The sequence below is a fragment of the Monodelphis domestica genome, chromosome 8 (assembly GCF_027887165.1).
Source record: "Monodelphis domestica isolate mMonDom1 chromosome 8, mMonDom1.pri, whole genome shotgun sequence".
Lineage (NCBI taxonomy): Eukaryota > Metazoa > Chordata > Mammalia > Didelphimorphia > Didelphidae > Monodelphis > Monodelphis domestica.
Window position 1 is genome coordinate 240926896 of NC_077234.1, and position 12773 is coordinate 240939668.

Below are 12773 nucleotides of genomic sequence, written 5' to 3' on the forward strand. Positions count from 1 at the left end.
CGTGACTGCATTGCTCGAATTTGAAAAAAGCAATAGCAGCAGAAGAAATTACATCAGACAACATGACTGCAGTCAAAAAGATATGAGAAGAAATTATTCAAGAAGAAGAAGAAGAATGAAATGGAGACAGATCAGTAAAGATCAAGATCAAGATCAAGACAAAGGAGAAGACAACATAGAAGAAACATAGATGACAGCAGAAAGGATGATTGAACAAAGGAATAGAGAATATTATGAAAGGTAAAATACATAACTTTGACTACATTAATTTTTTTTAAATTTGATGAATTTCAAACATTATTCCTTGGTTACAAAAATCATATTTTATTCCTCCCTCCCCTTGCCCCACACTTCCCGTAGCCAGTGCACTATTCCACTGTAGCCAGCGCACTATTCCACTGGGTATATTACAAGTGTCCTTGATCAGAACCCATTTCCATGTTCTTGGTGTTTACATTAGGATGTTCATTTAGAGTCTATAACCCCAGCCATATCCCCTTGACCCATGTAATCAAGCAGTTGTTTTACTTCTATGTTTCTACTCCCACAGTTTTCCCTCTGAATATGGATAGTGTTCTTTTTCATAGATCCCTCTGGATTGTTCAGGAACACTATATTGCCACTAATGGAGAAGTCCATTAAATTCGATTGTACCACAGTGTATCATTTTCTGTGTACAATGTTCTCCTGGTTCTTTTTTTTTTTTTTTGCTCTGCATCACTTCCTGGAGGTTGTTCCAGTTCCCATGGAATTCCTCCACTTTATTATTCCTTTGAACACAATAGTATTCCATCACCAATATATACCACAATTTATTCAGCCATTTCTCAATTGAAGGGCATCCCCTCATTTTCCAATTTTTTGCTACCACAAAGAGCACAGCTATGAATATTCTTGTACATTTCTTTTTCTCATTATCCCTTTGGGGTAGAAACCCAGCAGTGCTATGGTTGGATCAAAGGACAGACAGTCTTTTAGTGCCCTTTGAGCATAGTTGAATCAAAGGACAGACAGTCTTTTAGTGCCCTTTGAGCATAGTTCCAAATTGCCCTCCAGAATGGTTGGATCAATTCACAATTTCACCAGCAGTGCATTAATGTCCCAACTTTACCACATCCCCTCCGCATTCATTTCTTTCCTTTGCTGTAATGTTAGCCAATCTTCTATATGTGAGGTGATACCTCAGAGTTGTTTTGATTTGCATTTCTCTGATTATTAGAGATTTAGAGCACTTTTTCATGGGCTTATTAATATTTTTGATTTATTTAACTGAAAATTGCCTATTCATGTCCCTTTCCATTTATCAATAGGAAAGTGGCTTGATTTTTTTGTACAATTGGTTTAGTTCTTTATAAATTTGAGTAATTAGATCTTTGTCAGAGGTTTTTGTAATGAAGATTGGTTCCCAATTTGTTGCTTCCCTTCTAATTTTGGATGCATTTGTTTTGTTCGTACAAAAACTTTTTAATTTGATGCAATCAAAATTATTTCTTTTACATTTTGTGACTCTTTATAAGTCTTGCTTGGTTTTAAAATCTTTCCTTTCCCAAAGGTCTGACATGTATACTATTTTGTGTTCACATAATTTACTTATAGTTTCCTTCTTTATGTTCAAGTCATTCACCCATTCTGAGTTTATCTTGGTGTAGGGTATGAGGTGTTGATCCAAACCTAATCTCTCCCACACTGTCTTCCAATTTTCCCAGCACTTTTTATCAAGTAATGGATTTTTGTCCCAAAAGCTGGAATCTTTGGGCTTGTCATAGACTGTCTTGCTGAGGTCACTCACACCAAGTTTATTCCACTGATCCTCATTTCTGTCTCTTAGCCACTACCATATTGTTTTGATGACCACTGCTTTATAGAATAGTTTGAGATCTGGGACTGCAAGGCCACCTTCCTTTGCATTTTTTTTTCATCATTTCCCCGTATATCCTTGAAAGTTCTTCCAAATCAACTTTCTTATGACTTTTTCTAATTCCGTAAAAAAGTTTTTTGGTAGATCAATGGGTATGGCAGTAAATAAGTAAATAAGTCATATTGTCATTTTTATTATGTTAGCTCATCCTACCCATGAACAGTTAATGTTTTTCCAATTGTTTAGATCTAGTTTTAATTGTGAGGAGAGTGTTTTGTAGTTGTTCATATAGTTCCTGTGTTTGTCTCGGTAGATAGATTCCCAAATATTTTATATTGTCTAGGGTGATTTTAAATGGAATTTCTTTTTCTAATTCTTGCTGCTGAGATGTGTTGGAGATATATAGAAATGCTGATGACTTATATGGGTTTATTTTGTATCCTGCAACTTTGCTAAAGTTGTTGATTATTTCGATTAGCTTTTTAGTTGATTCTCTAGGATTCTTTAAGTAGACCATCATATCATCCGCAAAGAGTGATAGCTTTGTCTCTTCATTGCCAATTTTAATACCTTCAATTTCTTTTTCTTCACTAATTGCTACTGCTAGTGTTTCTAGTACAGTGTTAAAGAATAGCGGTGATAATGTGCATCCTTGTTTCACTCCTGATCTTATTGGGAATATATCTAGTTTATCCCCATTGCAGATGATGTTTGCTGATGGTTTTAGATAAATACTGTTTATTATTTTTAGGAAAGACCCTTCTATTCCTATACTTTATAAGAACAAGTGTTGTATTTTGTCAAAGGCTTTTTCTGCGTCTATTGAGATAATCATGTGATTTTTGGTTGGTTTGCTTGTTGATACGGTCAATTATGTGGATGGTTTTCCTAATATTGAACCATCCTTGCATTCCAGGTATAAATCCCACCTGATTTTAGTGAATAACCCTTGTGATGACTTGCTGGAGTCTTTTTGCAAGTATCCTATTTAAGGTTTTTGCATCTATGCTCATTAAGGAGATGGGTCTATAGTTTTCTTTCTCTGTTTTTGATCTGCCTGGCTTTGGAATCAGTATCATATTTGTGTCATAAAAGGAATTTGGTAGAACTCCCTCTTTGCTTATTATGTCAAATAGTTTGTATAGTATTGATATTAGCTGTTCTTTGAATGTTTGATTGAATTCATTTGTGAATCCATCAGGCCCTGGAGATTTTTTCTTAGGGAGTTCTTTGATGGCTTATTCAATTTCTTTTTCTGATATGGGATTATTTAGGAATTCTATTTCTTCTTCTGTTAATGTAGGCAATTTATATTTTTGTAAAAATTCATCCATATCACCTAGATTGTTATATTTTTTGCTACATAATTGGGCAAGATAGTTTTTAATGATTGCCTTAATTTCCTCTTCATTGGAGGTGAGGTCTCCCTTTTCATCTATGATACAAAATCCCACCATATGTTGTCTACAAGAAACATACCTAAGGTGGGTATATACTCACAAGGTTAGAATTAAAGATTGGGGCAAAACCTATTGGGCCTCAACTGATAGAAAGAAGGTGGGAGTTGCAATCATGATATCTGACAAAGCCAAAGTAAAAATAGATCTGATTAAAGGGATAGGGAATGCAAATACATCCTGATAAATGGGAGTATAGACAATGAAGAAGTATCAGTAATCAACATGTATTCACCAAATGGTATAGCATCCAAATTTCTAAAGGAGAAACTTGTGCAATTGAAGGAGGAAATAGATAGTAAAACTATACTAGTAGGAGACCTGAACCTACCACTATCAAATTTAGATAAATCAAATAAAAAAATAAATAAGAGGTAAAAGATGTGAATGAAATCATAGAAAAAATTAGAGTTAATAGATATATGGAGAAAAATAAATAGGGACAAAAAAAATACACCTTCTTTTCAGAAGCACATGGTACATACACAAAGATTGACCATGTACTAGGTCATAAAAATATGGCAAACAAATGCAGAAAATCAGAAATAACAAATGCAACCTTTTCAGATCATAATGTAATAAAAGTAAGGGTACATGGAGAGCCAAATTAAAAATTAATTGGAAATTAAATAATATGATTCTCTAAAATCGTTTAGAGAACAAATAGAAACAATTAATAATTTCATTGAAGAAAATTACAATGATGAGACATCCTTTCAAAATCTATGGGATGCAGCCAAAGCAGTACTCAGGGGAAAATTTATATCCTTGAGTTCACATATTAACAAATTAGGGAGGTCAGAGGTCAATGAATTGGACATGCAAATAAAAAAAACTTGAAAGTGCACAAATTAAAACTCTCCAGAAAAAAACTAAATTAGAGATCCTAGAAATTAAGGGAGACATTAATTAAATCTAAAGCGAAAGAACTATTGAACTAACAAATAAAACTAGAAGCTTGTATTTTGAAAAAACAAACAAAATAGACAAGGTACTGGTCAATCTAATAAAAAAGGAATGACTACATTAAATTTTAAAAGTCTTACATAAAATAATTGCAACCAAGATTAAAAGGCAGACAACAAAATTGGAAAAAAATATTGCAAGTCTCTCTGATAAATATTCCATTTCTCAAATATATGAAGAATTGAGTTAAATGTATAAAAACATAAAGCATCCTCCAATTAGCAAATGGTCAAAGGATATGGATAGACAATTCTCAGATGAAGAAATTAAAATGATTTTTCATCATGAAAAAATAGAGAAATGAAAATTAAAACAATTCTGAGATACCACTTCACACCCATAAGATTGGCTAACATGATAAAAATGGAAAATTATAAATGCTGGAGGAAATATGGAAAAATCAGGACATTAATACATTGTTGGTGAAGCTGTGAAGTGATATAACCATTCTGGGGGAAAATATGGAACCATGCTGAGCGGGCCATAAAACTGTGCAGACCCTTTGACCTAGCAATACCGACTAGGTCTATATCCCAAAGAGATGAAAGATAGGGAAAAGAACTTATCTGTTCCAAAATATTGATAGCAGTTCTTTCTGTGGTAGCAAAGCAGTGGAAACTGAAAGGATGTCCATTAACTGGAGAATGGCTTTAAAAGTTGTGCTCTATGCTTATAATGGTATATTATTGAAAGAAATGATACACAAGATGATTAAAAAACAAACAACAAACAAACCCTGGAAAGTCTTAAATGAAGTGCCTTAAAGTGAAGTGAACAGAACCATGAAAATGCTGTACATTGTAACAATTATATATGTTGATCCACTGTGAATTACAACTACTATCACCAAAGCATGGATCCAGGAGAACTCCAAAGGACTCATGACAAAAAAGGCTATTTACTACCAAAGAAGGAATAGAGACTGAATGTAGACAGAAACATACCATCCTTATTTCCTCAATGAACTTTTTTCTAGTGTTAGCAATATGTGGATTCTTTCACAACATTTTGAACATGGATTATATGTATTACATGTGTTATATGATAATATATGTGCAATCTATACCATATTATCTGCCTTATTGGGAAGGGGTAGGAGTGAGTAAGAGAACATGAATTTCAAAATGTCAGAAAAATAATATTAAAAATTGTATTGATATAATATGGAAAAGATTAAAATTTATTATAAAAATACCAAAATGCTAAAGCATAAAGTAAAACACACATAACAACTTTATTACAGCAATATTTAACAAATAGCTAACCAGCTTTCTTTATTTTCATCAAATTAATGAATGCAAATAATGTAGATAGTACTGTATTCAGAAGTCACTTAAGTCCCTATAATCCTATGATCCTTTGAACTTTTCACCCTCTTCCCTTTACCCTAGGGGGAAAGAACCCAATAGACAAACTGATCCTGTGAGAGACATATAAAAGAAAATCACATAATAAGGTTTGACATTTAGGTAGCCTTTGCTTAGGCCAATCTCTCTACTTGTACACTTGAATCCATTTCCTTCCATATCTTTCTGCAGCTTGTCCCTTTGATTATCCTTTCTCATATCCAATCATTTTCTGTACTATCTCCTTTCCTTGATGATTTATGTGGATTTATTTTATATCCTGCAACTTTGCTAACATTGTTAAATTGTTTTGATTAGCTTTTTAGTTGATTCTCTAAATATAGCATTATATCAACTGCAAAGAGTGGTAGTTTTATTTTCTTATTAATTATTCTAATTCCTTCAATTTCTTCTTCTCTTACTGCTATTGATCTAGTACAATATACAATATCTACAGTGAAATATTGAATAGTAGTAATAATAATGAGCATCCTTGCTTCACTCCTGATCTTATTGGGAAGACTTCTAGCTTATCTCATTTACAGATAATGCTTGCTGATACTTTTAGAAAGTTGCTGTTTATTATTTTAAGGAATCTTCTTTTTACTTAAATATTCTCTGGTGTTTTTAATATTAATTTCTTTGCTTAGGTTGTCAGATTTATTGACACCTTTTTTCTGTGAAATAACTCCTACTGATTGTTTTAGTTTTCATTAGTTGTGAATTTCCCCTTTTCAGTTTTGATATTGCTAATTTGGTTTTCTTCTTCTTAAAAAAATTATTTATTTTAAAATATTTTTCCATGATTACATGATTTGTGTTCTCTCCCTCCCCTCTTCCCTCCCACCTCCCAGACCTGACAGGCAATTCCACGGGGTTATACTTGAGTTATCACTTGATACCTATTTCCATATTATTCATTTTTGTAATAGAGTAATTTTTAAAAACCAAAACCCCAAATCATATACCCATATAAATAAGTGATTAGTCATGTGTTTTTCATCTGCATTTCTCCTCTCACTCTTTCTCCTGATGTGGATAGCATTCTTTCTCATAAATCCCTCAGGATTATATTAGACCATTGCCTTGCTAACTAGTAGCAAAATTTATTACATTTGATCATTCCATAGTGTTTTACTTTCTGTGTACCATGTTCTCTTGATTCTGCTTATTTCACTCCACATCCATTCATGGAGGTCTTTCCAGTTCATATAGAAATCAAGCAGTAGTATTCCATCATCATTTTATACCACAATTTGTTCAGCCATTCCCCAATCAAGGGACATTACCTTATTTTCCATTTTTTTTGCCACCACAAAAAGCACAGCTATGAATATTTTGGTAGAACCATTTTTTTATTATCTCTTTGGGTTACAAACCTAGTAGTGTTATTGCTAGATTAGCCCTTTTGGCATAATTCCAAATTGCCTTCCAGAATGGTTGGATCAACTCACAACTCCACTAGCAATGCATTAGTGTCCCAATTTTGCCACATCCCCTCCAACATTTATTTTTTTCCTTTGATGTCATATTGGTCAATGTGCTAGGCTCACTGAGGTGGTACCTCAGAGTTGTTTTGATTTGCATTTCTATAGTCAGGAGGGTTTTAGAGCACTTTTTCATGTGATTATTGATAGTTTTGATTTCTTCATCTGAAAACTGCCTATTCATATCCCTTGACTATTTGTCAATTGGGGAATGGCCTGATTTCTTATACGTTTGATTTTTCTGACAAGTTGTCCTATGGACTGAGAATTCCTGAAGTTGATATTACCACTAATGCATCCACCACCAAGGTCTGCTGCTGGTGTTGAGGTAGCAGGGCTCTTTTAGCCTTTGATCCAAGTCAGTCACCATCACTGAGTTGTCTTAGGTGAGAAAAATATCTCACCTTGACCTTTTGTTGGCCGTGCCGCTCTGGAACGTGATTTGAGGAATTATTTTAAAGTTATCTGGTGGAGAATATTTGAAGATTCAGTTGAGTTGCTGCCTATGCTCTGTTATCTTAGTTCTGTTCTTCCCCTGCTTCATATAATGCCTCTCCTAGGGAAGTTAGGACATGTACACTATGTAGAAAATAGGAATGTAATAAATGCTTTCTTTATCTATCTTTAGAAGGCTTGTACGAACACAGTGTTATGTGAGTTTGTAGGAAGAAGAAATCAGTTCTGGTTTGGAACAGGGCATGAATCAAGAAAGGATGCAATACATGCAGTTGTTGAAAGATGGTTACAATTTCAATGCATGAAGGTTAGGAAAGGGGATATTCCAGGCTTAGGAAATGAAGTGAGCAAAGGTACAGAGCTAGTAAAGAAAGAAATATATTCCAGAAACTTGGAATATTTGTTTCACTGGAGCATAGAACATATAATGTTTACACTCAAATTTTCATTAAGGGAATGAATGAATGAGCAAAGGAAGGAAGAGGGAGCTATTGAGTGAAAGGAGAATGAGGAAAATAGTCATACAAATCAAGGGAGGAGAGTTTCAAGAAGGATGGAGTAGTCAAAGTAAGAGAGATATCCAGGTGCTACAGCAGAAAGGATGCAGGACTTGTGTAAGGAAGGCCTGAGTTTAAAATTGCCTTAGATGCTTACTGGCTATGTGACTCTGGGCAAGTCTTTAACTTGAAACCAAGTCTGCTTTAGTTTCCTTATCTTTAAAATTGGGGTAAAAGAGTACTTACTCCTCATCGGTAAAATGGGGATAATAATAGCACTCACCTCCCTGGGCTGCTAGGAGGATAAAATGTGGTTATATTGATGATGTTTTGCAAATCTCAAAATATTATTTAAATTGATGTCCCTGGGCACATATCTCTCTTTTGGTAGAACTTTTCTATTCCTTCCAAAAAGGGACAAAGAAAATCACTATTCCATGTAGGAAGAACTCTTTCCAACCAAAGAGTTCTGACATGCCAAAGAATTCTAGTCTGGCAACAGCAGAACTTTGTTCTCCTATGTGCAATTCTTGATGTCCGATAGTTCCCCAGGGTTAACAGGTATACATTTTTGCCTTCTTTGCTAGAATGTAAGATCCCTGTGAGCAGGGGATTTTTTTGTGTATTTGTATCACCAGTTCTTGGCGTATAGTGGGCATTTAATAAAAATTTGTTGATTAATTGATTACCAAATATGTTACCATGGGTTAGTCACTTTGCTTGCCTCAGTTTACTCTGCCATGTTAAGAAGAACTGTATGACCACAACCCAATCATTTGACCTGCCTCAGTTTCATCATCTTTAAAAGGGGGATTGTAGTCAAATACATATAAAGTATTTTACAAACCTAAAGTGTTATATAAATTTCAACTATTCTGATTCTTTTATTGCCAAATTATAATCATGTCATGACCCTTCTTTTTAGGAAAAATTACATTTTATGAATGGGGAAAGGCTGTAGGTCAGGTTTTAGAAATGGATTTGCCATGGCTATCATTGTGCCCTCGACTGGCCCAAAGAACTGAAGATGGATATGTTTATTATAAGATGGGTTTTAAGAAACTGACTGCTATAAATGCTCCAAAACAGGTAAGAAGCATGACATTCTGTCTGAAACTTTCAGGGAATGAAGCTCCTTCTCTGGTAGAGCTAGAATGATTAATTAAATGATTTAGTTTTTTAATAGGTGGGACAGGGAGTGGTACCAAGGGCTGAGAAAGTCTAATACCTCAAAGAGAGCAATTACCCCCATTCTCTAAAAAAAAAACCTACTGGTTTCTATAGCTAATTAGGAATGTATAATTAGTTATTCTCCTCAGGAGATCAGATAGGCTAGAATGGTGGATAAAACTGGATCTGAAATCAAGAAGACCTCAATTCAAATATCACCTCTAATACTCACTAGCTGTGTGACCATAGGCAAGTCACTTAACTCATTTGACCATCATACAACTCAGCAAAATTTATGTCCTAAGTTAGATAACAGGTCTCTAAATAACCAACCAGTGTCTTCCCACTGCCTCACTTTGGCCACTTTTGACACCTGTTAATTTGTTTTCTAGATTTATTGAATTCATGGTACTTGATGAGTTTTTGTTATTTTTATAAGATAAGTATCTTATAAAATGCAAAGCTAGTTCCATCTTGCCTTTCATAGATGGGAGGGTGAGATTGAGGGAAGGAATTGACTTTGTGGTTAACTTATTTCAGATCCTCTTGGAAATCAATAAAATAATTTCAACTGATAAAAAAAGGCTAGATTTGAACTAAGACCTCCCATCTCTAGGTCTGGCTCTCTATCCACTTAGCCACCTAGCTTCCCCTATCCAAAATATTATTTGTGGAATTCTGAGGGTTGGGGAGAGAAGGAGGTATCTAGCATGGTGTTACTATAAGAAAATATGATTGAAATATTATTGATAATAGTGATGAGAAGCAGCATAATGGTTAGAGAGCTCACCTCTGAGCCAGGAAGACTGAGTCACAGTCTCACTTGTGACATATACTGACTAAAAAAATCACTGGAGTTTTTAGTACAGTGAAGATATTGACCTGCATTGATAGAAGAAATTTCCTCATTCAGGAATTCTCTGTTCTAATGACATCATAAGTCTCATATTTTTATTGATATTAGTGATTATTCTTGTTCTATTATTTAAAAAGCAGGTATTTTTATTCACAACACTAATTTATAAAATACTTGTTATAGGTTAAATCAGGGATGTTCCAAACACTGGTAAGATACAGAAGAGATTTAAAGATCATATTTAATGTCATCGACAAAGATAAGTCAGGTAAATCAACTTTTTAATTAGTTTTGCAGCAGGAGGAAATGCTAGGCTACTTTGAATCCTTTTCACTCATTGCCATTTTCTGGTAAACATTATCCAACATATTAAAATGTAAAGAAAGCATAGATATGGTAATCTTTTGTCACTTAAATAACTTTGGTTAGGCCATTCCCTTTTCATTCCCTTTAAATTCCCTTAAATTTCCTTAAAATTCATTCCCTTTAAAATTTAAAAAATTAATTTCATTGAGGCTTTTTAATTTGCTTAGAGCAGTCATTTATGGATAGAGCCCTCATCTTTCACATTGAAAATTTCCTTAGAACAAAGAAAAACAGTAAAGCAAAATACATCGACTGTGTCTGATTATATATGTAATACTGTATCCCTGTAGCCTCTCAAGATTAGGAAATACATTCCCTTTCTTACTTTTTCCCTGAATGTTTATTTATTCTGAGAGTTTGCATTTTATTCTAGGGAATAGGATAAAAAGACCTAGTCACTCAGCTGAACTTTGGATATGTTTCAATATAAATAAATTACTTTAAAATAACAATAGAAACAAATAATGACAACCAATCCTCTTCCATCTGCAGTATCAATGTTGTAGACATCTCCTATCAATCCTGAATAATTACCAAATTAGGTTCATTGTATGAAATTATGGGGAAGAGTCACTTCCTGGGTCAGACCTTTGTGACTGAATCCTAGATAGGTTTTTTAGTTTGTTCAAATCCTCCTCCTAAGTTCCAGACTTTCATATAATTCCTGAAGCACTCACACTGTCCTATAATATCCACTCTGAGGACAGAAGCAAATCGTTCTATTTCTTTATGTACCCAACCATAGCTCTTCATTTTTTCTCTAATCCTAGTTTTCACTTTGTTATAAATGGCATGCTGTTTTTCACTTTTCCAGATCTCCATTATTCTTGCCCTTTCCTCAATTTTTCATTTTGTTAGTTGGTTATAAATGTAATAAATATATTGATTGACTTCACTAATTTTATGATAAAGTCCAAGTTGTTCTCAGAGGAACATGATAAAGTCACTTGTTCCCATGGTGCGTCATTAATTGAGAACTCACATCCTTTTTTCTCTTCTCAGGTCTGATCTCCCTTGAAGAATTTCGTGATATTTGGAAACTTTTCTGTTCTCACTATGGCATTAAAATTGATGAGGCTCATGTTGATCAACTGGCTAATGCCATGGATCTCAACCATGATGGCAGTATTGACTTTAATGAATTTTTAACAGCCTTTGATGTGGTTCATAGATTGGGAGATGAACCGAAACCTTAGAAGTAGACATGCCTATGAAGTGGATTAGATTGCCTCTACAATGTTAAGCCTTCATGCAGAGCTAAAATCTTTATCAGGGCACTTGGCATTTATAAACAGTGGAGGAGGAAAGTAGACTCCCAGCTATCTCAACCAGTATGGAAAACAGTATATACAAAAGAAGTTTCCAGTGAGCAATTAATGATAGATATAAATTACATACCTTCTTGGAGAGTCTATGCTTTAGGTTTAGGGCCACCGATGGTCAAGTCAAAACTGATGTTCTTGGGTACTGATCCCAATTTAATCTGGAGATCAAAGCACAATCAGAATAATACAATTTAACAAATGAAGTCTAGAAAAAAATGAAAGAAACCCCCAAATTATAAAAAAAATTAGTCAGCAGTCTGTATGTGAAAGATCATGGAATGATAAGGTGAGGAATTGGTGAAATAAAATGTTATTTCCATCTCTGTCATCTTTTTTAAATATACCATAGTTGCCAAGTTCCTTTTGAACAAGTTGAAAGAAACAGATGGATGATGTGATAAAATCATAGTGAGACTTCTGACTACATCAGAAGTTATCCTGCTCTCCAAATAACACTTCCAACTACGTAGTTGCTCTTAACGTTGTTGAATTGTAAAGTCTTTCTCAAGATTTGTAGAACTGTGTGCATTCAGAACAAACAAGAAGAAAACACAGAGGAACGTTTTCCCTAATGCATTTATTGATGATCATGACATGGAACTGTTTTGTAGATGAAACCACCTTACCATGCTTCCTGAGCCCCTAGTAAAGGGTCCACAAGGCACACACCTTTTAGAAGACTCAACTCTAGAGAAGCTAATGTGATAGCTAGTTCAGTTTGTCTATCCTGACATATATGATGAAGCCTTTTTTCATTGCTAGCTGCATATATGATCACTTATCAGTTCAGGAATTCTTATGTGTTAGTGAAAAAAACTGTTCATTCTGATCTGAAGGTAAGTATGAAAGAGAGAAGATAACCTGTGAAGTCTTCCAGGAAAGAAAATACTATCACTTCTGCATAATTAGAGTGGAATTTGCCCCTATTATTCCAATTATTGGGAAATAAGAATGTAGAGAGATAGATTCATTTATCCAACAAATATTTA

The 12773-nt window shown here is 34.1% G+C and overlaps 1 protein-coding gene across 5 annotated transcripts in view; it reads left to right on the forward strand.

Annotated features, from left to right (window-relative positions):
• The window catches only part of PPEF1 (protein phosphatase with EF-hand domain 1), a 233178-nt gene extending 220834 nt beyond the window's left edge, over positions 1-12344 (forward strand). For all 5 annotated transcript variants that reach the window (XM_056808688.1, XM_016424753.2, XM_007500823.3 and 2 more), the window contains 3 exons: positions 8993-9156; positions 10277-10361; positions 11462-12344. In XM_056808688.1, coding sequence (XP_056664666.1) covers positions 8993-9156; positions 10277-10361; positions 11462-11655 — 443 coding nt within the window. In that variant the 3' untranslated portion in view covers positions 11656-12344. The remainder of the gene's footprint in view (positions 1-8992; positions 9157-10276; positions 10362-11461) is intronic.
• Positions 12345-12773: the final 429 nt, after the last annotated feature.